The 25,509-nt window shown below is 42.6% G+C and overlaps 1 protein-coding gene across 1 annotated transcript in view; it reads left to right on the plus strand.

Annotated features, from left to right (window-relative positions):
• LOC145345345 (signal-induced proliferation-associated 1-like protein 2) overlaps nt 1-25,509 on the plus strand; it is a 505,672-nt gene that overhangs the window by 461,557 nt on the left and 18,606 nt on the right. Inside the window, exon 20 of the mRNA XM_080193160.1 lies at nt 14,690-14,813. Within this exon, the coding sequence (XP_080049286.1) occupies nt 14,690-14,813 (124 nt within the window). The remainder of the gene's footprint in view (nt 1-14,689; nt 14,814-25,509) is intronic.

A 25,509-nucleotide genomic window follows, 5' to 3' on the forward strand; every position in this document is an offset into this window, starting at 1 on the left:
GGAGTGCACTCACCTGATGAAGGAGCAGCTCTCCAGAAGCTCATGCTACCAAATTAACCTATTAGACTTTAACCTGATGTTGTGAGACTATTTACTATGTGTAAATCAGCAGTGGTTTCAAGGTCATCGTTAAATGAGGTCTTTAATGACCATTAAGGGCTTGAATGGCCTCCTGGCTGGAAGGTTGTACACAACACTTTGCACGCTATATTTAATTCATTCTGCACCTTCCTGTTCCGGTATGCTTCTCAAGCAACTCCCAGCCTTCCTCCAGAAGAATCTTAATTTCCATCTAATGATACAGTTCTAAAGAGGGCGTAGGGACAGGAGGTTCATGTGCATAGATCTTTGAAGGTGGCAGGACATGAGAGTGTAGATAGCAAAGTGCATGTGCTCTTGGGCTTCATAAATACAAGCATTGAGTATGAAAGCGGGGAAATTATACTGAACCATGACAAAAGTTCTGGTTAGGCCCCAACAACAGTAGTGTATTCTGGTCACCTCACTTTTGGAAGGATGCAAGGGTCCTTAATGAAGTTCCACAATGGTCCTAGGGGTCAAGGATTTTAGCTACAAGGTTACGGTGTAGAAGCTTGGGTTGTGTTTTGCTGGAACAACTTCTGGAAGGATAGGGTCAGCAGGCACAACTTCTGGAAGGATAAGATCAGCAGACACATGGAAATACCAGCATTTAAAAGTCCTGCTCAAAGTCACTCACTGTCCTGATTTGGAAATATATTGCCGTTCCTTCACTGTTGTTGGGTCAAAATCCTGGAATTCCCTCCCTAACTATGGGTATAGACTGCAGTGGTTTAAGAAGATGGCTCACCACCACTTTTTCAAGGGAAAATAGGGATGGGCAATAAATGCCCACATTCCATGAATGAGGAATATTCATGGCATACAAGGCATACAAGATGATCAGAGGATTAGATAGGGTGGACAGTGAGAGCCTTTTTCCTTGGATGGTGATGGCTAACACGAGGGGACATAGCTTTAAATTGAGGGGTGGTAGTTATAGGACGGATGTCAGAGGTAGGTTCTTTACTCAGAGGGTAGTAAGGGCATGGAGTGTCCTGCCTGCAGCAGTTGTGGACTCACCAACTTTAAGGGTGTTCAAATGGTCAGTGGATAGGCATATGGATAACATTGGAATAGTTTAGGTTAGAGGGCCATTAGATTCGTTCCACTGGTCGACGCAACATCGAGGGCCGAAGGGCCTGTACTGCGCTGTTATGTTCTATGTTCTATGCACTTTTAAAAATTGATTGGCATCCCATCCACCACCAGTGTACTTTGCCTGAGGTTTGAATGATAGAAATCATAGAAACCCTACAGTGCAGAAGGAGGCCATTCGGCCCATTGAGTCTGCACTGACAACAATCCTACCCAAACGCAATCCCTATCACTCCACATATTTACCCCATTAATCCCTTGAACCTGTAATCCCTCTATGCATTCCGGGACACTAAGGGACAATTTAACATAAGCAATTAACCTAACTCTCACATCTTTGGACTGTGGGAGGAAACCAGAGCACCTGGAGGAAACCCACACAAACATGGGAAGAATCTGCAAACTCCAGTGGCCCAAGCCAGGAATCGAACCCAGGTCCCTGGAGTTGTGAGGCAGCAGTGCTAACCACTGTGCCACCGTGCCACAATCTACCAAAACTTCTATCACTTAGAAGGACAAGGGCAGCAATTGCATAGGAACACCACCATCTCCAAATACTCTCCAACGTCATACCCTCTTGACTTAGAAGTAACTTACCATTCAATAATGGGTCAAAACCTGGAATTCCTCACATAACAGTACCCTGGGTGTACTTTTGCCACATGAGGATGACACGGTAGCACAGTGGTTAGCGCTGCTGCTTCACAGCTCCAGGGACCTGGGTTCGATTCCAGGCTTGGGTCACTGTCCGTGTGGAGTTTGCACAGTTCTCCTCGTGTCTGCGTGGGTTTCCTCCGGGTGCTCCGCTTTCCTCCCACAGTCCAAAGATGTGCAGGTTACATTGATTGGCCATGTTAAAATTACCCTTATTGTCCTGAAGTGCGTAGGTTACAGGGATGAATGGGTAACTATGTAAGGATATGGGATAGGGTCTGGGTGGGATTATGGTCGATGCAGACTCAATGGGCCGAATGGCCTCTTTCTGTACTGTCGGGTTTCTACGAACTGCAGTTTTTCAAGATTCATCATCTTGGACAACTAGGGTTGGGCAATAAATGCTGACATAGCGATGCCAACATCCCTCTACCAAATGTTTTTTTTCAGAAAATTTTAGTGTTACATATATTCTCCATAATGTCAAACCTGTCATGAAGGTTAAAAGAAATGAAATTTCTGCCTAATGTGGTGTGAAATTTTCTGCTTGATTTCATTTGTTGAAACATGAACTCAGTTCAGGACTCCCAGGGGATATAAATACTGTCCTTTTTAGTCTATTGTTCCTGGGAATGTGTAAACAATCACAAAACAGATATACTGTAGCTTCAGCAGAGAAAGCATCAATTCACTTCTGCTCACTGAGAAGTATTATTAACTGCACTCCAAGGATGGATGCCTCCTTTCAATGAATACTAAAATGAATCTAATCATGTTTAAAACAATCCATCTAACGCTGACATTGGAAATAAGCCCGAGGCAAACAAATGCAACCTTTAAACTAGTTTATTTACATTGTGTACTTTCTGAAGAGATGCAAGTGTCTGACAAGGAACTTAATGTTTGCTGTAGTGATGGCTGTTTTTTGTATATTTGGTGGTCAGTTACTTCATTCTTTAGTCATATCAAAGCTATTGCATGTTGTGTTAAAAATAATCTCTCCTAATCCCTACGTTATTTGGCATATTTTGTAGTTACTCTATCATCTCCTCCCACAGGCATAGCTTTGTGAAATGTGACCTCTGACCCCTTTGTCATTCTGTGCATTAAGCTGCTATTCTATTAGAGAATTCTATTAAGAGAAATGGAATAGCAAAATGAATTTTTGAAGCATTTTTATGATGTGTTCATCCTAAATTCCTCTTCACATTGGATTTAGAACATAGAACATGGAAAAACTACAGCACAAACAGGCCCTTCAGCCCACAAGTTGCGCCGATCGTATCGCTACCTACTAGGCTTACCTGTAACGCTTAATCCTATTCAGTCCCATGTAGTCATCCAGAAGTCTCTTAAAAGACTTTTGCCTCCACTCACCACCCTCTGAGTGAAAAACTTAACCCTGACATCTCCTCTGTACCTGCTCCCCATCACCTTAAATCTGTGTCCTCTCGTAGCAACCATTTCAGCCCTGGGAAATAGCCTCTGAGAATCCACCCGATCAATACCTCTCAACATAAAGACAGGTATTGATCGGGTTTCATTCCATAAAAAGTCTTTACAGTTTCAAATATGTTCTGTGGTAATATATTCCTTTTAATCATCCTGATAATTATCTTTGCCTACAAATATTAAAATATGTTTATGTCAGTTGGTATGTGTTAGGACTGTGGGGTTTATATTTGCAATTCCACATAAACACAACTGAGTTTGAATATAACATCTTCATGCAAAGTGCTGCGAAAAGAGACACTAGATAAATTCCTCAATAATTCAGAATAATGGGGAGGTGATGGCGAGTGGTATTATCACTAGATGTTAAGCCAGAAACTCAGCTAATGTTCTGGGGACCCAGGTTCGAATCCCACCACCACATATGATGAAATCTGAATCCAACAAAAATATATGAAACCATTGTCAATTGTTGGTAAAAAACCATCTCGTTCACTAACGTCCCTTAGGGAAGGAAATTGGCCATTCTTACCTGGTCTCGCCTATGTGTGACTCCAGACCTACAACAATGTGGTTGATGTCAATTGCCCTTGGGCAACTTGGGATGAGCAGTAAATGCTGACCAGCCAGCAACAAGGTTGCTGTGAATGAATTCAAAATATCAGAGCTTAATAAAGCCTCCTATTCACTGTCATTGAATACAACTCCTGAATTAATTTCCTGAAGGTCATCCGCTTTTTAGATCTAAAGATGATAGACTGCTTTCTAAATGCTCAAAAGCTAGAACCAATGGAGGTGCAAAAATACCTAAGAATCCAAGTACAGATCGTTAGTGACATGACAAGATATAGAAAATAATCAACTAAGCTAATGGAAATGCTTAGCTTCTGATGCCCCCCCCACCCCCCTTGGACCTCTGATTGTCCCTCCAGCCAGATCTTTGTTTTCCTCCACCCCATCCCCACCCTCGGGCCTCTGGTGCTCCACCACCACCACCCTCGGGCCTGTAGTGCCTCCCCACCAACCTTGGGCCCTTAGAACATAGAACATAGAACATTACAGTGCAGAACAGGCCCTTCGGCCCACGATGTTCTGGCTCATTTCCCAGCACCAAATCCAATATAGCCTCACCTCTAGTTGGCCTATCTACATACTGACTCAAAAAACCCTCCTGCACGCTTTGTACAAAAACTGACCCCTCTAACGAGCTAGAGCTATAGCAATTCCAATCAATATTAGTAAAGTTAAAGTCCCCCATAACAATTACCCTATTACTTTCACTCCTAACCAGGATCGTCTCCGCAATCCTTTCCTCAACCTCTCTAGAACTTTTAGGAGGTCTATAAAAGACTCCCAACAGGGTGACCTCTCCTCTCCTATTTCTAATCTCCGCCCATACTACCTCAACAGACAAGTCCTCATCAAACTTCCTCTCTGACACTGTGATACAGTCCTTGACCAATAATGCTACCCCTCCCCCCCCCACCTCCTTCTGTACTCCAACTAAAGCATTTGAACTTGGTGAAAACCTTGGCCTGTCAATTTCAATGGACCTTCAAGCACAATATCTGGTGCATGTTCTTCTTCAGTTTGATGGAACTGGACATTCGTGTTTTGCCTCAAGGACAGCTGGGGTACCTGACTCTGGCCCAGCAGTTGGAAGGTCAGGTGAGACAGGCAGGGAAGAAATTTAGTCTGAGTAATTGGGCACAGCATGCTGATTGCCACTCTAAAGAAGGTCAAACTGTCCAACATTAGATATGATTACGTGATTGGATAACACTTGCTAAGCACTTCTCATTGTGTTAAGAATTACACTGAGAGCCAATTTAAGATCATCAGTCAAGATCACAGTGTGACTCACTTAAAAGGGACATGCTGTCAAAGTTTTTTGTCTTGCACACATGAGGGCAACTTAACACATTTAGATTTGACACTTGTTGTGATTGCAGGATTGATGTTAGGGGGCATGGAGGCTGACAAACTAAAGGAGCTTTATTAACAAGGTGTGTTCAGTACAGGCTGTTCCTTACACAGTTCCCTGCATTAGCAATCAGTGACATTATGCATATATTATTATACAGTGCTTAGTGTTGTTTCGGAACTGCATTGTTGAAATTATTTCCTACCCCTTTAAATAGAACATCCCCAACAAACATCAACAATAATCAATGAGTCTGACACTTTCGAGGTCATCAATTTCTGAATGGTTGCTGGTGAATCTTAAGCTTTTGCTTCTTGGCACTATTTGTAACTTCTGGCATTTTCAACTTTATATGAACATCATCAGTGGTTATTTTTACTAGTGTTAACGGTGTAACTAGAGGTTAGCTCTGCTTGGTTTGAAATTGAAGTGGTGTTTTCCTCACCCTGACACCAACAGAACCGGTTATCAGAAAGGTTCAGGTCAGGATCTTGTATAGTTGAATTCTATTCACTGCAGATTCTACCTCCCATTGGATCAGTTCTCCCCCCCCGCCCCCAAACAGCTGTCCATGTGTCTCATCTAGATGACACTATCCCAGGTCAGGATGGTGTACAAGACAGGTCCAGTCTGTGCAATGATTGTGGCAGGAACCTCTCCTGTAGAGTAGTTCCTAGAGAAAACTACTTGTCCTTGGTGGAAAGTATGAGGTTTACTTTCATTTTCCTGCAATTCGATCTGACTTTGTTTCTTTTGGACAATTTTTGAAAGGTTGAAATCTTTGGAGGTTTCAGTAAGTCAAATGCCAAATGTAATTGTCGCTCCTTCTTCCAGTAATACTGGAGAAACATTTGTTGTTGAATAAGCAGCATTCTTAGCAGTGAGTAGAATTGTTTTACATGTTTGGTCAATGAACCTTGTTCCCTGGATGCCTTTAGTGTGCGTTTCATTGTTTGCACAAAATGTCCTGCTAGTCCATTCATAACAGGATGGCATGATACAGACCTAATATGCTGTATACCTTTTTTTCAAGAAACTTGTGGTCCATTATTACTCACTGATTGCCCAGGGAATCCAAATCTACAAAAGATTCCTCTTGATTGTCTTTTCTTATTATGTTGACTTAATTATAATGACTTCTGGCCACTTTGAGCATCGCCTGTGACTAGGAACATGTACTCATCAAAAGGTTCTGTGTAGTCAACATGCACTTGTTGCCAAGCCTCTTTCAGCCATCCCCAAGGATGCAGCAGTGGTAACAGTGGCAGGTTTCATGCCTTTGCACATAAAGAACTCAAACCTGCTGTCTCTATTGCTACATCCAACCCAGGCCACAGGAATTAGCTTCTCACTATTTCTTTCATTCTCACAATTCCACAATGGCGCTTGTGTAATTTGTTCAACACTTGTCTTCTCAGAGATGGTGGAATGATATCCAAGTTTGATGCCCCAATGTCAACTTCCATTTGTACTGGCTATCCATCCATCAGTGGAGTGATCAGTTTATATTTGCAACACCAACGATGGCTAGCACATTCAGTGGCAAATTGTCCTCAGACTTAACATAAGAATATAAGAAATAGGAGCAGGAGTAGGTCATTTAGCCCCTCGAGCCTGCCCTGCCATTCACTAAGATCATGGCTGATCTGAAGTGGATCAGTTCCACTTACCCGCCTGCTCCCCATAACCCTTAATTCCCTTATCGATCAGAAATCTATCTACCCGTGACTTAAACATATTCAACGAGGTAGCCTCCACCACTTCAATGGGCAGAGAATTCCAGAGATTCACTACCCTCTGAGAGAAGTTCCTCCTCAACTCTGTTCTAAACTGCACCCCCCCCCCCTTATTTTGAGGCTGTGCCCTCTAGTTCTGGTTTCCTTTCTAAGTGGAAAGAATCTCCCTATCTCTACCCAATCTAGCCCCTTCATTATCTTATATGTCTAAGATCCCCCCTCAGCCTTCTAAACTCCAACAAGTACAGGCCCAATCTACTCAATCTCTCCTCAGAAGCTAACCCCCTCATCTCCGGTATCAACCTGGTGAACCTTCTCTGTACTCCCTCCAAGGCCAATATATCCTTTCGCAAATAAGGGGACCAAAATTGCACACAGTACTCCAGTTGTGGCTTCACCAGTGCCTTGTACAGTTGCAGCAAGACCTCCCTGCTTTTATATTCTATCCCCCTTGCAATAAAGGCCAACATTCCATTCGCCTTCTTGATCACCTGCCGCACCTGCAGACTGAATTTTTGCAATTCGTGCACGAGGACCCCCTGGTCCATCTGCACAGTAGCATGCTGCAACTTTTCACCATTTAAATAATATTCCATCCGACTATTATTTCTTCCAAGCTGGATAACCTCACATTTGCCAACGTTACACTCCATCTGCCAGGTCCTCGCCCACTCACTCAGCCTATCCAAATCTCTCTGCAGACTTTCCGCATCCTCCACGCAATTCGCTTTTCCACTCATCTTCGTGTCATCAGCAAACTTTATTACCCTACACTCAGCCCCCTCTTCCGTCTATGTATATGATAAACAGTTGAGGTCCCAGCAGCATGCCACTAGTCACCAACTGCCACCCAGAAAAGCACCCATTAATTCCAACTCTCTGCTTCCCGTTAGATAGCCAATCCTCAATCCATGCTAACACTTTACCCCAACTCTGTGTACCTTAACCTTCTGTAGCAACCTTCTGTGAGGCACCTCATCAAACGCCTTCTGGAAATCTAAAAACACCACATCCACCGGTTCCCCTCTGTCTACCGCACTTGTTGCATCTTCATAAAAATCCAGTAAATTTGTCAAACACAACTTTCCCTTCATGAATCCATGCTGCATCTGCTTGATCGAACCCTTTGTTTCCAGGTGTCCTGCTATTTCTTCTTTAATGATGGATTCCAGCATTTTCCCAACTACGGATGTTAAGCTAACCGGCCTGTAGTTACCCATCTTTTGTCTACTACCTTTTTTAAACAGCGGCATAACAATAGCTGTTTTCCAATCTGCCGGCATTTGCCCAGAGTCCAGCGAATTTTGATAAATAACTACTAACGCATCTGCTATTACTTCTGCCATTTCTTTCAGTACCCTGGGATGCATTCCATCCAGTCCCAGGGACTTGTCTACCTTCAGTCCCATTAGTCTACCAAGCACTACCTCTATTGTATTAAGGACCTCATCTCCTACCAACCGTCTATTTTTAATATTCGGTAAGCTATTTGTGTCCTCCACTGTGAAGACTGACACAAAAAACTTATTTAAAGTCTCAGCCATTTCCTCTTTCCCACCATTAAATCCGCCCTCTTGTCCTCCAAGAGTCCAGCATTCACTCTAGCCACTCTCTTCCTCTTTATATATTTGTAAAAACTTTTACTATCATTTTTTATATTTGGAGTTAGTTTAGTTTCATACTCTATCTTTCCTTTCTTTACTGCTTTCTTAGTCATTCTTTGTTGTTTCTTAAATATTTCCCAGTCTTCTAATTCCCCACTATTTTTAGCCACTCTTACGCATCGGTTTTTAATTTAATACTCTCTTTTATTTCCTTTGTTATCCATGGCTGGTTATCCCTTTTCTTACAGTCCTTCTTTATCACTGGAATATATTTTTGCTGAGTACTGAAAAAAATCTCCTTAAAAATCCTCCACTGTTCCTCAGCTGTCCCACCAACCAGTCTGCGCCCCCAGTCTACATTAGCCAATTCTGCCCTTACCCTTTCATACTCCCCTCTGTTCAAGCAGAGGACACTGGTTTGGGACTCTACTTTCTCACCCTCCACTTGTATCAGAAATTCAACCATATGGTGATCACTCATCCCAAGAGGATCCCTAATTCTACCTGCCTCGTTACACAGTACCAGATCTAAGATAACTCGCTCTCTCGTAGGTCCTGTAACATGCTGTTCAAGGAAACTATCCCAACAGCATTCTAAGAACTCTTCCTCAAGTCCACCGCATCTGACTTGAGTCAACCAATCAATATGCAGGTTACAATCCCCCATGATTATTGCCGTTCCGTTTTTGCACGCATCAATTATTTGCTTGTTTATAGCCCTCCCCACCTCAAAGTTATTATTTGGGGGCCTATAGACCACACCCACCAGTGACTTTCTCCCCTTATTCCTTATCTCCACCCACAACGATTCCACGTTTTGCTCCTTGGAGCCGACATCGTCTCTCACTACCACTCTGATATTATCCTTTATTAACAGAGCTGCCCCACCTCCTTTTTCTTCCTGTCTATCCTACCTAAACGTCTGATACCCCCTGGATATTCAGTTCCCAGTCCCGGTCACCCTGCATCCACTTGACTTGAAAGATCTTGTTTCTCTCAATCATTTTGCACAGTATGAATACTTTTTCTTTTGTCCTGTTTACACGCTGCTTTGCTGTTTCATTTTTCGGCATAACAGATTGTGCAAAGATTTTATAATGGTCACCAAATTTAGAACAAATCTTCTGTAGTAGTTCAACAACCCTAGGACGGGTAAGAAGTCTCACAACACCAGGTTGAAGTCCAACAGGTTTATTAGGAATCACGAACTTTCAAAGCGCTCCTTCTTCATCAGGTGAATGACACTCATCTGATAAAAGAGCATAGCTAACCCCAGTCCAATGCTGTCATCTCCACATCATAACCCTAGGAAGGTTCGCAACTGGTCAACATTATGATGGGTGCCTCTGTAATAACCTTGACCTTCAAAGGAGATTTGTGAAGGCCGTGGTGTCTATCACATGTCCCAAATATACAACTGAAAATTAAGAATTCACATTTGTCCTTGCAGATTCTCAGCCATAGTCCAATCTTTGAAGAGCAGCATCCAGATTCCGAAGATGCTCTTCTTTGTCTTCATCAGTAACCATAATTCCATCCAGGAACCACTGGATTCCTCTTTAGCCCACTCAGGATTTGATCCATTACTCTCTGGAACAATGCTGAAGCTGATGTGATACCCAGCGGCAATCTTATGCACCAAAATAGCCCTTTATATGCCACAATCATCAGACGTTCTTGAGACTTGTAACCTATATTCATTTATAGGTATGCCTGGCTTAGGTCTATCTTGCTAAAATGTTGTTCTCCTGCCAATCCTGCAAACAGACCATTGATATGGGGCACACAGTGCTGGATTTTGAGTGACTTTGAAGTCTCCGCAAATCTGTACAGATATTGCTGCCAAGCTTTTTAGTCTTGTACTCATCAAGAATGGTTTGCAAGAATACCAACTGTGATGGGAACAACAATTTATACTGCATGAGAAGAGTTTGTTCTTAATGGCAATGCCTTAATCAGACAAATTTGACCTGCCCAGTTTGAACTTAAACAAAAGCGTGACAGTTTTTCTCCTGGTCCATTCTCCATGGCAATCATTCAGAGTCCACTTACCAAACAATCAGCAGTATAAATCACTGTTCCCTTTTATTATGTATTTGTATTGACTTTAAATGGCTGCACTGAGCGCTGTATAATAATATATGCATGATGCTACCAGATGTGACGTCACCAATTGCTAGCATAGGTAACTGTGCAGATTAAGAAAAGCCTGTACAGAACACACCTCGCTTATAAATCTCCTTTAGTTTGTCAGCATCTGTACCTCCTAGAATCAAACCTGTGGATCCAAAATAAACAGTTAGTGAGCCACTGGGGAGGAGGAAAAATATTGTTGGAAAAGTTGGGAAAAAGAACTTTGAAGAAAAGCTTTCCAAGTGCTCGAAACAGAATGGGCTTGGTAGATGTGAGTAATGATCACCTGCAAGGTGATTAAAGAAGGATTGCAAAAGCAAATATAAAGCTAGAACTGTTTACAAAGCAGGTTGAAGCTCGGGTTGTATCTTGTTTCAAAAGGGAAAAATAAGGTTATTATTGAAAACATGTTGTACACGAAGATTCTTCCATTGAAAGAAAATGGCACATGTTTTTGGCACTGTGGGATCCTTCAGTAGAAATGTGGAGCAGTAGAGCTCCTAAGCTGGGCAATTTGATTATTTTATGCAAGCAAACAAAACAGCAGAATATATTAGGGTGCTCACATTACTGAGCGTAATGGGGGGAAAAAAGCGTTAAATATCCCCAGAAGTTTAGTGCAGCCAAAGAAGCCAGGCACTAAGATATATGAAGAAATCGTAGGGATTCTGCAAGCACACTATTCGCCAAAGCAAAGCGCTTCAGATTTTACAAATGTAATCGAGGGGGAATCAATTGCACAATTCGTGTATTAAATAGACTTGCAGAGTACTGTGAGTGTATTAAATGACACAATTCCGAACAGACTGGTCTGTGATCTGAGAAATGAGGCAATACAGAAATGGCTGCTAACTCAAAGTAACCTTGCTCTAAAAAAAACCATGGAAATTGCCAATTCGATGAAGCTGGTTGTGAAAGAAGCTCAGCAACTAAGTTTGAACACTCAAATACATAAACTGTCAGTTGAAGTGACATCCAAGACTTTTGAAACATGTCACAGATGTGCAAAGACAGGATATTCAGCTGCAGAATGCTGGTGCAAGGATACTGTTTGCAGATGCTGTGGATCTGAGGGTATGGTGTTGAAATTTGCTGATGACACCAAGATTGGTGGAACGGCAAATTGTGCGGAGGGTGTGGAGAGTCTGCAGAAGGATCTAGATAGGCTGGGCGAATGGGCCAGGAACTGGCAAATGGAATTTAATGTTGGCAAATGTGAGGTTGTCCACTTTGGTTGGAATAATGGTAGGAAGGACTATTACTTACATGGCAAAAAACTGCAGCATGCGACGGTGCAGAGGGACCTCGGGGTCCTTGTGCATGAGTCGCAAAAACCCAGCCTGCAGGTGCAGCAGGTGGTCAGGAAGGCAAATGGGATGCTGGCCTTCATAGCGAGGGGGATTGAATATAAAAGTAGGGAGGTCTTGCTGCAGCTGTATAGGGCACTGGTGAGGCCGCAGCTGGAGTACTGTTTGCAGTTTTGGTCGCCGCACTTACACAAGGATATTTTGGCCTTGGAGGGAGTGCAGAGGAGGTTTACTAGGCTGATTCTGGAGTTGAGGGGGTTGAACTATGAGGAGAGGCTGAATAAACTAGGCTTGTACTCGTTAGAGTTTAGAAGAATGAGGGGAGATCTCATTGAGACATATAAGATGATGAATGGGATGGATAGGATAGAGGTGGAGAGGCTCTTCCTGCTCAGAGGGGACAGTAGGACGAGAGGGCACAGCCTCAAGATAAAGGGGGGGTGGTTTAGAACGGAGTTGAGGAGGAACTTCTTCACTCAAAGCGTGGTGAATCTCTGGAATTCTCTGCCCGTTGAAGTGGTGGAGGCTGCCTCACTAAATATTTTTAAGATGTGGGTTGATAGGTTTTTGATAGGCAAGGGGATTAAAGGTTATGGGGAGAGGGCGGGGATGTGGAACTGAGACACGACAGATCAGCCACTATCTTATTGAATAGCGGGGCAGGCTCGAGGGGCTAGATGGCCTACTCCTGCTCCTATTTCTTATGTTCTAAAAATAAGCCACATTAAGTGTGCATGCTGGAAAAAAAAGTAAGCTCTGAGCAAAAATAATAAGCAACAGCAGAACAAAGAATGTTTATGCTTTGCAAAAGGATCAAGAGAAGCGAGATGCTCTGCAGTCTGATGATGAATTGTCACTGAATGTGCTAGCCATTGCCGATGCATTGGGTCATTCTGCTGTTGAATGGATTGGCACTAATGATGGAAGTTGACATCGGGGCAGCAATCTCACCGATGCCAGCGGTCTCAGTGACGACAGTGAATCTCTGCTACCCCGTAATCCTTTGAAACTTTTAAAAGTAGTGCTGAAGACATACACTGGTGAAATGGTTCCATGTAGGGCCACGTTGATGTAGTTATACAACTGAATTGACAGTCGGCAGACTTGTCTTTACATGGTGAGAAAAGATTTATCTAAATTGGGCCAAAGTCAAGGTATGACTAATGCAGAATCAGACCTTACAAAAATTCTCAAGAAGCACAACTACATGTTTGATGGAGAATAAGGAAGTATGAAAAACAGCTAAACTCTAATCATTTTTTTGTAACTTTTTTAAGTGAATCCTATTATTTTTCTTTAGACTGAATTGTTGAATGTGTGAATTCAAAGGTTGTGTAATTATACTTTCACCTGTTTGCACTTTAAGATTATTAGTAAGTTAGTTAAGATTTATCGGCTTCTAGGGCAGCTGTTCCAAATTATTTCCAGAACAACACCATTCTAATTCTTAAAAATTAACATGACCCCTGAAGTCAATAGAAACCAATAAAGCAGCATAATAATATTCAGTATATAATTATTGAAGTTCATGTACTTATAGATTGACATAATACATCATATAAATATAAAAATGTGTTTTTAAAATATTTGTAAAGACATTATTATTTTGTGTGTTCACCAACCTGTTACATAATCTGAACCATTCCAGTTTAAGGACCTTGCAGAGAAAATTACGTGGGTTGATGGTCTTGAGGTGGCTGATATTGGAGCCCTGTTTTTCCCATGGCACCAAGGTAATGGGGTTGGGCACAGCCAGGCTGCAGCTAATCAGCGGAGGCCAATTTGCTGAATTCCTGATTGGAGGTCAAACTTCAGGACTTAATGAAGTTGGAGAGGAAGAGTGAAGAACATTCAGCACAAGAGTAGGGCTGGACAATATCTGGGCCTCCATGCTAGTGCAGGGCAAAGTTACAGAGGAGCAAGAGTACTTGCAACGCCATTGCTGTTTCTGCAATTGCTGCTCTAGGTATAATTCAATTATCATCAGGGCTTCTTTTACAAGGTTATTGAGCTCTTTATTGGAAATGCTGTCATACTTTGACTTGTATATGCAGGAATGCTCTAGTGTAATTGGGAGCCTGAGGATAGCATGGGTAAGAGTAAAGAGCTGTTTCAATTTTCATATCAGATTTTATCTCTGTTGAAGACCTTGTATATGTTCACCATCACACTTGTCACCGAAGTAACTTGTAGTCTCACAGTTGCAGCGATGTGAATGGGGTACCTGTTTTGTGACCCTTTGCATGTTGGTTAAGATGAAGTAAAAGGGCATTTGCTTCTAAAATGTCTGTTTGGATTCTGTTGGTTTTTGGAGGCCTTGGTAAGAATGTCCTATCATTCCAATCAGAAACAACAAATCAAAATGAATTTGTCTGTTACCTTTGATATGTGTAGACACATGGCTAGCCTCTGGATGTAACTGTCAAAAAGCAAGTGATCTTTTGAGGGTTTGATGTCTATTGCTTTCCCTTATAGCGGTGTTGCAAAAACCTCAGTCATGGGAGTGATTTGAATTGAATACGTTATGAATGTCACAAACTTGCCTTTGGCATTAACCAAATGAGGGAAGATAATGCTGAATGTGAAGCACCTGTGTGGTTTCCTGGTGAACCTGACTGAACTGTTGTAGCACCACAGCCTTTTGTCTCTTTGAATGTGACAATCTGCACTGTGTGGTAACCATCTTCATTTCTGCACCCACAGATCAGAGAGTGACCTCCTTCTGCACACTGAATGATATGCGATCAGCGCAGAGCATGGAGGGTACTGAGGAATTATCTTTGCACATTGGTCAAACAGACAGGAAGGATCACTCTGATGATACAGGGTAGGTATAAGTTGAAGTTTCCTTTCAGAGGCAACCACAGTGACCTTGATGTAACATGCACACATAGCTCAGAATGGTTCCAATTTTATCAAGTGTGCAGTGTGAGGCAGCAAAGAAATGGCAATGGCAGTTCATGAAGTACAATCTGATATGGTGAAAGGGTAAGGGATTGCAGCCTTTTAGCCTTTGTTCCTCACAATTTTTTTCCCCCACTTGTGTCTACGAATTGACTGATCTTATTAATTGTGCTTTGTATCCCAATTGGTTTATTATATATGATACTTCTGCATCCCTGTTCCATCACCCATTGTTTTCAGTTTTTGTCATTTTTCCCTTTGTTGAACATGCCTAAAAAGCATGGCTACATGTTTGATGGAGAATTAGAAAGTATGAGAGCAAAACTTTAATCACTTTGTGTATATCTTTTTTAAGTGAGTCCTGTTATTTTTCTTTAGATTGAATTGTTGAATGTGTGACTTCACTGGGTTGTACAATTATAATTTCACCTGTTCGCACTTTAAGATTGTTAGAAAGTTAGTTAAAAATTTATCAGCCTCTCGGTCAGCTCTTCCAAAGTATTTCCAGAATAACACCATTTTAACTCTTAAAAATTAACATGACCTCAAAAGTCAATAGAAACCAAAGAGCAATAAAGCAGCGTAATACCATTCAGTATATAATTATTGAAGTTTGTTTATTATATAAATATGAAAATCTGTGTTTCTAAACAGTACTTTGTAAAAATGTTATTATTTTGTGACTCACCAATCTGTTACTTAATTTGAACCATTCCAGCTTAAGGACCTTGGCCAGGAAACTGCAAAAGCATGTGTTGAGGGTCTTGAGGTGGCTGATATTGAAGCCCTGATTTTCCTTGGTACCAGGGTTGGGCTCAGGTAGTCTGCAGCTCATTAGCAGAGGCCAAGTTTCCAGATTCAGGATTGGGTCCATGCATCAATCTGGTGGTGACCATTGGTGTACCTCTCTGAACACTAGGTTAAAGTCCAACAGGTTAATTTGGTAGCACAAGCCACAAGCTTTTGGAGCACTGCTCCTTCATCAGGTGCAAACTCAATTAACAAGATAATGGTTGGAATGCGAATCTTTACAGGTAATCAAATCTTAAAGGTACAGACAGTGTGAGTGGAGAGAGGGTTACGCACAGTTTAAAGAGACGTGTATTGTCTCCAGCCGGGACAGTTAGTGAGATTTTGCAAGCCCAGGAAAGTCGTGGGGATTACAGATAGTGTGACATAAACCCAAGATCCTGGTTGAGGCTGTCCTCGTGTGCGGAATTTGGCAATCAGTCTCTGCTCAGCGATTATGCATTGTATGTTGTGAAGGCCGCCTTGGAGAACACTTACCGGAAGATTAGAGGTTGATGCCCATGACTGCCGAAGTGTTCTCCAACATGAAGAGAACACTCCTGCCTAGTGATTGTCGAGCGGTGTTCATTCATCCGTTGTCATAGCATCTGCATGGTCTTCCCAATTTACTATGCCTCAGGACATCCTTTCCTGCAACGTATCAGGTCGACAACATTGGTCGAGTCGCAAGAGTATGTACCGCGTACCTGGTGGATGACGTTCTCACATGAGATGGTGGCATCCATGTCGATGATCTGGCATATCTTGCAGAAGTTGTTGTGGTCACTGTTCTCCTGAAGTCTAGGTAGTTTGCTACGGACAGTGGGCTGTTGGAGGTTGTGCAGTTGTTTGAAGGCAAGAAGTGGGGGTGTGGGGATGGCCTTGGCGAGATGTTTGTCTTCATCAGTGACATGTTGAAGGCTCTGGGGAAGTACTGGATGATGAAGGGCACTCTGTCCACCATGTCCCATGTTTTTCTTCTGAGGAGAATGGTGCGGTTTTTCGCTGTGGCACGTCGGAAATGTCAAATGATGAGTCAAGCGCCATATCCTGTTCTTATGAGGGTATCTTCCAGCGTCTGGAGGTGTCTGTTATGATTCTTCTCATCTGAGCAGATCCTGTGCATACGGAGGGCTTGTCCGTAGGGGATGGCTTCTTTATTAACATGTTTAGGATGGAAGCTGGAGAAGTGGAGCATCATGTGGTAATCTGTGGGCTTGTGGTACAGTGAAGTGCTGATGTGACCGTCCTTGATGGAAATGCGTGTGAGCAAGAATGCAACCGATTCTGGAGAGTAGTCCATGGAGAGTCTGACAGTGAGATGGAATTTGTTGATGTCAACTTATCGTTGTTTCAGTGATGGTTCGCCATGAGTCCAAAGGAAGAAAATGTCATTGATGTATCTAGTGGATAGCATCATTTGAAGGTCCTGTGCGATGAAGAGGTCTTGTTCGAATCTGTGCGTAAAGATATTGGCATATTGAGGTGCGAATTTGGTCACCATAGCTGTTCCATGAGTCTGGATGAAGAATTGGTTATTGAAGGTGAAGACATTGTGGTCCAGGATGAAGCAGATGAGTTGCAAAATTGCAGCTGGAGATTGGCAGTTGTCAGTGTTGAGTATTGAGGCAGTTGCAGCAATGCCATTGACATGGGGGATACTGGTGTAGAGTGCCAAGACATCCATTGTATTGAGGAGTGCTCCTGGTTCAACTGCTCCATGTATGCTGAGTTTCTGTACGAAGTCTCTAGTGTTGCAACAGAAGTTGGAGGTACTTTGTACAATGGGTTTCAGGATGCCCTCGATGTAGCCGAGAAGCTTTCGCACAGGATCCCATTGCCTGATATGATGGAATGGCTGACTGTGTTGGCCTTGAGCAAGTTTGGGAGGCAGTAGAGATCTCCAACGCAGGGCATACGTGAGATGAGAGCATGGAGGGTGCTCCGAAGGTCTGCCTTCACAATGATGGCATTGCTGCAACTGCCAATCTCTAGATGCAATTTTACAACTCATCTACGTCATCCTGGACCACAATGTCTTCACCTTCAACAACCAGTTTTTCATCCAGACACACGGAACAGCCATGGCGACCAAACTGGCACCTCAATATGCCAACATCTTTATGCACAGGTTCGAACAGGACCTTCAGCCGATGCTGTACGTTAGATACATCAATGATATTGGACTCATGATGAACAATCATTGAAACAATTGTATGATGATATCAACAAGTTCCATCCCATCATCGGACTCACCATGGACTACTCTCCAGAATCGGTTGCATTCTTGGACACATGCATCTCCATCAAGGACGCTCATCTCCACACTTCACTGTACCACAAGCCCACGATGTTCCATTTCTCCACTTACATCCTAAGCACGCTATAGAAGCCATCCTCTACGGACAAGCCATCTGTATACACAAGATCTGTTCAGATGAGGAGGATTGTAACTGACTCATCCAGGTGTTGAAAGATGCCCTCATAAGAACAGGATATGGCATTCGACTCATCGATCAACAGTTCCAACATGCCGCAGAGGAAAACTGCACTGATATCCTCAAGACAAACACGGGACACAGCGGACAGAGTACCCTTCATCATCCAGTACTTCCCCAGAATGGAGAAGCAACGACATCTTCCCTGGAGCCTTCACAATACATACTCTTGCAACTCAGCCAACTTGTCTACCTGAGACGTTGCAGGAAAGGATGTCCCAAGACATGGTACACTGGGGAGACTATGCAGACATTACAACAACAGATGGATGAACAGCACTCAACAATCACCAGGCAGGAGTGTTCTCTTCCTGTTGGGGAACACTTCAGGGGTCACGGCATTCAGCCTCTGATCTTTGGGTAAGCGTTCTCCAAGGTGGCCTTCACATGCCAACGCTGAATCGTTGAGCAAAAACTGATAACCAAGTTCTGCACAGATGAGGACGGCCTCAACCAGGATCTTGGGTTTATGTCACGCTATCTGTAACCCCCACGATTTGACTGGGCTTACAAAATCTCACTAACTGTCCTGGCTGGAGACAATACACATCTCTTTAACCTGTGCTTAATGCTCTCTCCACTCACATTATTTGTACCTTTAAGACTTGATTACTTGTAAAGACTTGCATTCCAACCATTATCTTGTAAATTGAGTTTGCACCTAATGAAGGGGTAGTGCTCCAAAAGCCTGTGGCTTGTGCTTCCAAATAAACCTATTGGACTTTAACCTGGTGTTATGAGTCTTCTTACTGTGCTTACCCCAGTCCAACACCGGCATCTCCACGTCGTACCTCTCTGATGCAGTACTGGATCAGCAGTATCTCCGTGTCTCGAGTTTGTTGAGTTACAGCACAGTTTTGTTGCACTTTCTTCCCTGACTGTATTGCACTAATTTACATTAACTGGTGAACAAGTGTATCTTTTGGTTAGGAAGTGCTATAATGATTTGTTTAACGCCCACTTTTTGTACATATTTTGTGTATTCATATGTAGGCTGATCAATAAATAATCACTAACTGAACCTTTCATTCTTTGTGGGTAGTCAGGGCACAGGTTTAGGAATGAAGGCAGAGCTGGTCTGTCAAGGTCTAATTCCTAAATTAACATTAGATGACATCATTCAAAGGTTAACTGTTCTTCAGTTAGGAGATAGAATCCTGGATCCTTTTGCTGGAAGATCAGTTAAGTGCCTGCAGACATTGAGTCTGGATATCCCTATATGCTGACATTATTTTTGCACTTGTGAATAACTGACATTGTCCCTTTTATGGTACTTTTTTAGACGTTCAGTACAGATATTCAGTTTAACAGCATGTGTTGTCTGAAGTGTGGCATGAAGTGTGTTACAGTGTTACTAGATCATGCATAGTTGAGTCATAGAATCATATGGTGCAGAAGAGGCCTTTGGCCCATCAAGTCTGCACTGACATGTGAGAAACGCCTGACCTCTCACCTAATCCCATTTACCAGCACTTGGCCCATAGCCTTGAAAGTTATAATGTGCCAAGCGCACATCCAGGTACTTCTTAAAGGATGTGAGGCAACTCGCCTCGGCCATCCTTCAGGGCAGCATATTCCACCCACTAGGTGGACACCACCCCCTGGGTAAAAAAGCTTTTCTTTACATACCCTCCTAAACTTCCTGCCTTTCACTTTGATTTTGTGCCCCCTCGTGACTGACCCATCGACTAAGAGGAACGGCTGCCCCCTATCCACTCTAAAAAGTCTGACAACACCAGGTTTTAGTCCAACCGATTTATTTGATAGTAAACTCACAAGCTTTCGAGGGGACTCCCTCTTTGTCAGGTGAATGGAGAGTTCTGGCCTCGGACAGAGCATATAAAGCACAGACAGTTTAGAGATTACTGAACTGTCTGTGCTTTATATGCTCTGTCCGAGGCCAGAACTCTCCATTCACCTGACAAAGAGGGAGTCCCCTCGAAAGCTTGTGAGTTTACTATCAAATAAATCGGTTGGACTAAAACCTGGTGTTGTCAGACTTTTTACTGTGTTTACCCCAGTCCAACGCTGGCACATCCACATCATGACCCCTATCCACTCTGTCAGTGTCCCTCATAATCTAGTACACCTCGATCAGGTTGCCCTTTGCCCTTCTCTGCTCCAACAAAATTAACTCAATCTCCTTTCATAACTTAAATGTTCCATTCCAGTCAGCATCCTACCGAATCTCCTCTGCACCCCCTCAAGTGTAATCACATTCTTTCTATATGTGGTGACCAGAACTGTACACAGTACTTCAGCTGTGGCCTCACCAAAGTTCTATACAAGTCCAACGTAATGTCCCTGCTTTTGTAATCTATGCCTTGACTGATAAAGGCAAGTGTCCCATACGTACTTTTCACCACCTGACTAACATGGCCTTCCCATTTTCAGAGATTTCCAAACAAACAAACAATCAAGGTCCATTTGGTCTACAGAACTACCAAGTGTCATGTCATTCATTAAATACTTGCTTGTCAAATTACCCATTCCAAAGTATGTTATCTCACACTTTTCAGGATTAAATTCCGTCTGCCCATTTGGTCATTCAGTCTATATCTTTGTGTAGCCCAAGACACTCAATCTCACTGTTAACCACTCGGCCAATCTTTGTGTGATCCGCAAATTTACTAATCCCTACCCCCTTGCGTAGTCATCTATATTGTTTATATAAATGACAAGTAATAGGGGACCCAGCACAGATCCCTGTGGTACACTACTGGACACTGGCTTCCAGTCACAAAAGCAGCCTTCCATCATCACCCTCTGTTTCCTACAGCTGAGCCTATTTTGAATCCACTTGTATAAATTACCCAATATCCCATGTGTAATTTGCCTTCTTTATAAGTCTCCCATGTGGAACCTTGTCAGAGTCTTTGCTGAAAACCATATAAACTACATCAACTGTACTACCTTATCTACACATCTGGTCAACACCTTAAAAAATTCAATCAAATTTGTTAGGCATGACCTCCCCCTGACAAAGCCATGCTGACTATCCCTGATCAAGCCTTGCCTCTCCAATTGGTTGCTTACAATGATTAACAGAATTTGCTACATTATAGCAGTTGGATGTTGCACCATAAAAGGCACAGTATTATCAGGAAAGTTGATATGACAAAGATAATGAATTATGTAAAAATCTTTTCGATATTTATCTCCAGCTATATCACTTCCACACTCACTTCCTAAAACCATAAGACATAGGAGCAGAATTAGGCCACTTGACCCATTAAGTCTGCTCTGCCATTCAATCAAGCCTGATGTTTTTCTCATCCTCATTCCCCTGCCTTTTCTCCATAACTCCTGGTCCCCTTATTAATCAAGAACCTATCTATCTCTGTCTTAAAGACACTGTACTGGTGAGGCCGCAGCTGGAGTACTGTGTGCAGTTTTGGTCGCCACACTTGCACAAGGATATATTGGCCTTGGAGGGAGTGCAGAGGAGGTTCACGAGGCTGATACCAGAGATGAGGGGGTTGGACTATGAAGAGAGACTAAATAGATTGGGTCTGTACTCGTTGGAGTTCAGAAGGATGAGGGGGATCTTATAGAGACGTATAAGATAATGAAGGGGATGGATAGGGTAGAGGTAGAGAGATTCTTCCTGCTTAGAAAGGATAGCAGGACTAGAGGGCACAGCCTCAAGATAAGTGGGGGGGGGGTGCAGTTTAGATCGGAGTTGAGGAGGAACTTCTTCACTCAAAGGGTGGTGAATCTCTGGAATTCTCTGCCCATTGAAGTGGTGGAGGCTACCTCGCTAAATATATTTAAGTCACGGGTAGATAGGTTTTTGACAGACAAGGGAATTAAGGGTTATGGGGAGAAAGCGGGAAAGTGGAACTGATCCACTTCAGATCAGCCATGATCTTATTGAATGGTGGAGCAGGCTCGAAGGGCTAGATGGCCTACTCCTGCTCCTATTTCTTATGTTCTTATGTTCAACGACCTGGCCTCACAGCCTTCTGTGGCAAAGAGTTCCATAGATTCACCATTCTCTGGCTGAAGAAATTCCTCTTCTTCTGTGTTTTAAAGGACCATCCCTTTAGCCTGAGGTTGTGCCTTCTGGTTCTAGTTTTTTCTACTAGTGGAAACATCCTCTCCACGTCCACTCCATCCAGGTCTCGCAGTATCCTGTAAGTTTCAATAAGATCCCTCCTCATCCTTCTAAACTTCAACGAGTACAGATCCAGAGTCCTCAACCCTTCCTCTTACGACAAGCTCTTCATTCCAGGGATCATTCTTGTGACCTCCTCTGGTTCCTTTCCAAGGCCAGCACATCCATCCTCAGATACAGGGCCCAAAACTGCTCACAATACTCCAAATGGGGTCTGACCAGAGCCTTACACAGCCTCAGAGATCCTTCCCTGCTCTTGTATTCTAGTCCTCTGGACATGAATGCTAACGTTGCATTTGCCTTCCTCACTGCCGACTGAACCTGCATGTTAACCTTAAGAGAATCTTGAAAAAGGACTCCCAAGTCCCTTTGTGCTTCTGATTTCCTAAGCATTTCCCCATTTAGAAAATAGTCTATGCCTCCATTCCTCCTTCCAAAGTGCATAACTTCATACTTTTCCACAGTGTATTCCATCTGCCACTTCTTTGCCCACTCTCCTAATCTATCCAAGTCCTTCTGCAGCCCCCCGCTTCCTCAATACTATTATCTATTCCTTCTCCATAAAGACTGAGACAGTATATTTATTCATCTCTTGCTATGCCCACTTACTCATGTTAAATTTATGTAATCATCCCCGAATGATTTCATATTTTATTACTATTACATTTAACCCTTACCTATTAACCCTTATTATGATCATCAGTATTCTTTCATACAAAAACAGAAAAACCTAGCAGGTCTGGCAGCATCCATAGGGAAAGAAAATAGAGTTAATATTTTGAGTCTGCATGACTCTTCTTCAGAACTAAGAAAAGGTAAAAATCTGCTTATATACAAGAGGGGGTGGAACAGTTGGAACAATGATTAATGGGAGCTGGGAGAGATTGCAACCAAGACGTAGCCTTATTTTGAATATCACTGCCATTTCTATATTTTTTATATTTTGTGGTTTCCTACACAATCCCCTCTATTTAATGTCTGCCTCTTTTGTATCTAATTCCTGTTCTAACTCATACCTTTTGAAGCAAAAGAACAGGATGATGATAACAAGTGCTTGCGTCATATATAAGAGACTTGGATATTGGAATATAGGATAAAATTTCAAAATTTGCCAATGATACCAAATTTGAAGGAATGGCAAACAATGAAGATGATACAACCTGACTGCAACAGTATGTTGAAGAAAGGTTAGCAGAACGGGCAGGCAAGTACAGATATAATTCAATATAGGTAAGTGTGAGGTGATTCATTTTGGCAGAGGGATAGGGGAGGCAACATAGACACAATGCAAAAGCAAAGTATTGTGGATCATGGAATCTGAAACAAAAACAGAAAATGCTGGAAAATCTCAGCAAATCTGACATCATCTGCGGGGAGAAAATAGAGCCAACATTTCGAGTCTAGATGATCCTTCGTTGGCTCTATTCTCTCCCCACAGATGCTGTGCTTCTGATTCTGTATTGAGCATTGACAGAATGACAGTTCCAAATGGAATGCAGAGGGTCATGGGGATGCATGTGCATCGATCTTTGAAGGTGGCATTGTTAGGGAAATTATGCTGAACTGTTGTAAAGCTCTGGTTAGGCCACAACTAGAGTATTGTATCAGGTTCTGGCCCCAGCACATGGGCCAGAATTTTATCTTCGTCATGTGGATGCTGAGCAGTTATGAATCATTGCAAAATGTTGTGTGATATTTTGGTTGGTGGGTGTGCATGGAAATCAGAAGCATACCTGCCAACAGTTAAAGGAACAATTAACTGCAGCTAACCCATGCTTGCTGCATGGACCAATTGTTCAAGTGCCCTTCAAGTTTTTCTATTATTCTACATCCAGGATGGGATAAAAGGCCTAGCAGACTTTAGAGAGGTGTGGAATTAAAAGTTTTGAAGTAGTTGGTGGTGAATGTATTGATTGTTTTTAGAATATTTTTGTTAATTTAGATAATTCTTGGAGAGTTAAATTTAAGCAGAGGCTTTCTACTGGCCCCTTCATTGATGAAATCTGTGTAAACTCAGGTCAAACATGGGGATTGTGTACTTAGCTAGAGAGACCTCCTTATTTTAACTCCTCATTGGCTCAGTGTCCAGCCAGGTCACTGTTGCTGCTGGGGAGTCTGTTATTTTCAGTCATAACTATGCTCTGCAAATGCTCCATGAGAAATGAATCTGAGTAATACCTCATTAAGCTTCTAGTCCAATTAACCATCATTTATGTAACTTGAATTTATCAGAAGTTTATCAGCCTCAGTCTGGATATGACTGAGATCCTACAGTAGGCTGTAAAGGCCTGCTTAATTAAAAAGATTAACTGGAACTGTTCTAAGAAAGATCTATCTTCAGTCTTTTCAGAACTGGAAACAGCTTTTTTGTGAAAATATGAACCAGTCAACATGGGAATTTGTTGAATCGCAAAGATAAATTACATTTGTTTGGTAAAATAATGTATACATATTAATTGTTCCTTCCTTGGTGTAGGGAAGTCCCCCCCCACTATCTCCCTGTGCACCCACCCCACCCCTCACCCCACCCCCCTCCCGTACCAATTAAAAGTAGTTTTGATGAGCGATTCCCAAGTTAAACTATGATAGGGAGATGCCAGCATTGGACAGGCACAGTAAGAAGTCTCACAACACCAGGTTAAAGTCCAATGGGTTTATTTGGTAGCATGAGCCCTACTCCTTCATCAGGTGAGTGAAGAGTTGGGTTCACAAAAGGGGCATATACAGACACAAACTCAATTACAAGACAAGGGTTGGAACATGAGTCTTAACAGGTAATCAAGTCTTTACAGGTGCAGCCAGTGTGATTGGAGAGAGAGTTAAACACAGGTTAAAGAGGTGTGAATTGTCTCAAACCAGGACAGTTAATAAGATTTTGCAAGCCCAGGCAAGTCACGGAGGTTACAGGTAGTGTGACATGAACCCAAGATCCCGGTTGAGGCTGTCTTCATGTGTGCAGAACTTGGCTATCAGTTTCTGCTCAGCAGTTCTGCATTGTCGTGTGTTTTGAAGGCCACCTTGGAGAACACTTATCTGGAGATGAGAGGCAGAAGCCATTTGAAGGCTGAAGTGTTCCCTGACAGGAAGGTGCAAGTTAAACAAAGCACAAATGTAATAATTCATTTGCACTACCACATGAGTTTAAATGGGGAGCATTCTAAAATATTGTGTAAAATTTTTGTTATTGAAGCATGGCTGATTGTGATGTGATTTAT

This window comes from Carcharhinus amblyrhynchos, chromosome 7 (genome assembly GCF_965287045.1).
Source record: "Carcharhinus amblyrhynchos chromosome 7, sCarAmb.v2.hapA, whole genome shotgun sequence".
Taxonomy (NCBI): Eukaryota; Metazoa; Chordata; class Chondrichthyes; order Carcharhiniformes; family Carcharhinidae; genus Carcharhinus; species Carcharhinus amblyrhynchos.